Here is a 2413-nt window from a genome sequence, read left to right as displayed (position 1 = left end):
GAGGAGGTGTAAGAAGATTGGCTTATGTAGCAAGTGCTCGAGCCCTTCTCATGCAGAAGAGTCTTGTCTTTGCAAGGGTAAGGAGTATGGAATGTGCTGGCTATGTAATAAGAAGAGCCACTGTAGAGTGATGTGTCCTTCTGTTGGGGGTGAATCTACTGCTTCTAATGCTGCCTGTTGAGGTTGCCGTCAACAATGGATCTGGTGAAAGTGTATCTTTCAACTACCTTATCGACACTGGTAGTGAGCGATCCTATTTGTCTGGAAAAATGTTGGATGCCTTTTCTGATATTAATACTCCCATGAGAGATCGTAAGTTTTTGATTAAGACCTTTTTGGGAAAAGAAGTTAAACACTTGAAGGAAGTTAATCTTCAAGTGAGGTTTCCAAATTCCTGCCATTCTGTTGTTCTTGGTGGATGATGATATGGACCTTTCGTTTCGTGTTCACGGATTGAATTCTGTGGTAGAAGACCTTAAGAAACATCAGGTCAAATTGGCTGCTAATTTCTCGGAGTTGAGAGATGACACTTTGCCTGTATATGGCTTACTGGGTGTGGACGTGCTTAGGTTTTTGGGACCTATGAATTTAAAGGAGTTTAGAGAGGGCCTTGTGTGGGAATTTCCCCAAGGAATGGTTTTGTTTGGTGATCTGGCGGATTTTGGGTCTCCTCCTCCCAAAGACCTGGAAAGGGGGTTGGAATTGAATTATGCTCAAGTCGTCAAGGAACACTCTGTGTGCGACCTCACTCATGTATATTTTGCGTTGAACCCCAAGTCTGTGTATACTGATCCGTTCAGTTGTTTTGAGGAGTCTTCTGTTGAGAGGACTGTGGAAAAAATGTTTAGTTTGGAAACCATAGGTATTGTTGAGGAGGAATTCAGTGATTTCGATAAGAATATGATTGAGTCCTTTCGCTCCTCCATTCGCTTCATAGATAACTATTACTATGTCAGTTTGCCTTGGAATGAAGAAAAATTAAAATCGGTGCCTGCTAATCATCAGGTGTCTTTGTCAGTTTTGAATCGCGTATCGAAGAAGCTGACGGAACAGGGGTTGTACGAGGATTATTGTCAGGTCTTCTTAGATCAAGAAAAGGAAGGAATAATTGAAAGGATTGTGGTTACTCCTTCCGATTTTAACAAATATGTATGGATTCCTCATCGACCGGTGATAAAACAGGATTTACAGTGCACGACCAAGATTAGACCGGTCTTCAATTGTTCTTTGAGAACCGGTGGGAAACCTTCTTTAAATGACTGCGCTTATTCTGGTGTCAATATGTGCACTGACATGCTGGATTTGCTTTTGCGGTTTCGGATGAACCAGTATGTTCTACTGGCCGATATTCGGAAGGCCTTTTTAATGATTCGTTTGAATGACGAATGTGACAAAAATAGATTCTGCTTCTTTTTAAGATTGGGTAATGAGTTGATCTGCTTTAGATACAACACTCTTATATTTGGCTTTGTATCCAGTCCTTTCATACTGAGCTACATGGTTCGATATCATGTGGGGAAATACCCTCCTGGTCCTTGCAGGGAGATGCTTTTGTGCCACTTCTATGTGGACAATCTGGTGAAAACTCATAATTCTGCTGAAGTTCTGATGCAGCTGTACTTGGAAGCTGTTTCTGTCATGGGGGAAGGTGGATTTTCCTTGAGGAATTGCTGTAGCAACAATGAAGTGCTTGCTAAGCGAATGTTGCAGGATAACAGTCTCTCCTCCCACGGTTCTGACACTGAGAAGGTATTGGGCTATTTGTATAACCCCTCCTCTGACAAAATGCGAGTAAGTTCTTGCATTGAAGGAAGATCAGTATCCTCTAAGAGGGATATTTTGTCTGTAAATTCCTCTGTATTTGACCCCCTTGGCTTAATGTTCCCTGTTACTATTAAAGGTAGGATCCTTCTTAGTAAATTGTGGAAGTTGAAGGTATCCTGGGATCAGCCGGTCCCACCCGACATTATGGTTGACTGAGAGAAGTTGTATAAGGATCTGGTACGTATTGGGGAGCTTGAATTCGACCGTTACTCCGTGGCTTCCGATTCTTCAGCTATGTTGATAGTGTTTTGTGATGCCTCGAACCTGGCCTATGGAATCGCGGTATATTTACATCAGCATGGAGAAGCCAGACTGATATTCGCTAAAGCCAGGGTTGTTCCCTCTGTTAAGAGAACCTTACCCACCTTGGAGCTGTTAGCGGTATATTTATGCATGAAGCACATTTCTGTTCTGGTGAAAATACTCCCTTTGGAAGTGCTCAGTTCTGTGATTATCGCTGTAGATGCACAGGTAGTACTGTCCTGGGTTTTATCTGACAATGTCCATACGAAATGTCAATTCACTCGTAACCGGTTAAAAGATGTAAAAGCGATGGTAAAAAATCTTAGTGATAAAGGTTTGACAGTGA

At 42.2% G+C, this 2413-nt stretch overlaps 1 protein-coding gene across 1 annotated transcript; it reads left to right on the top strand.

Moving 5' to 3' along the window:
- The first annotated feature begins 426 nt into the window (after positions 1–426).
- LOC145270323 (uncharacterized) lies at positions 427–1980 on the top strand. The gene has a single exon (XM_080125971.1). It carries the CDS (start codon positions 427–429, stop codon positions 1978–1980), a length of 1554 nt encoding a protein of 517 aa, XP_079982097.1.
- Positions 1981–2413: the final 433 nt, after the last annotated feature.

The sequence above is a fragment of the Euprymna scolopes genome, chromosome 46, assembly GCF_053919585.1.
Source record: "Euprymna scolopes isolate OS-2025 chromosome 46, ASM5391958v1, whole genome shotgun sequence".
In the NCBI taxonomy this organism is placed as follows: Eukaryota; Metazoa; Mollusca; class Cephalopoda; order Sepiida; family Sepiolidae; genus Euprymna; species Euprymna scolopes.
Note: the sequence above shows the minus strand (reverse complement) of the source record. Positions and strands in the feature narration are given on the sequence as shown.

What these genes read in the sequence shown, in the direction of transcription:
- LOC145270323 (XM_080125971.1), top strand. Translation starts at nt 427, where the DNA reads ATGGACCTTTCGTTTCGTGTTCACGGATTGAATTCTGTGGTAGAAGAC.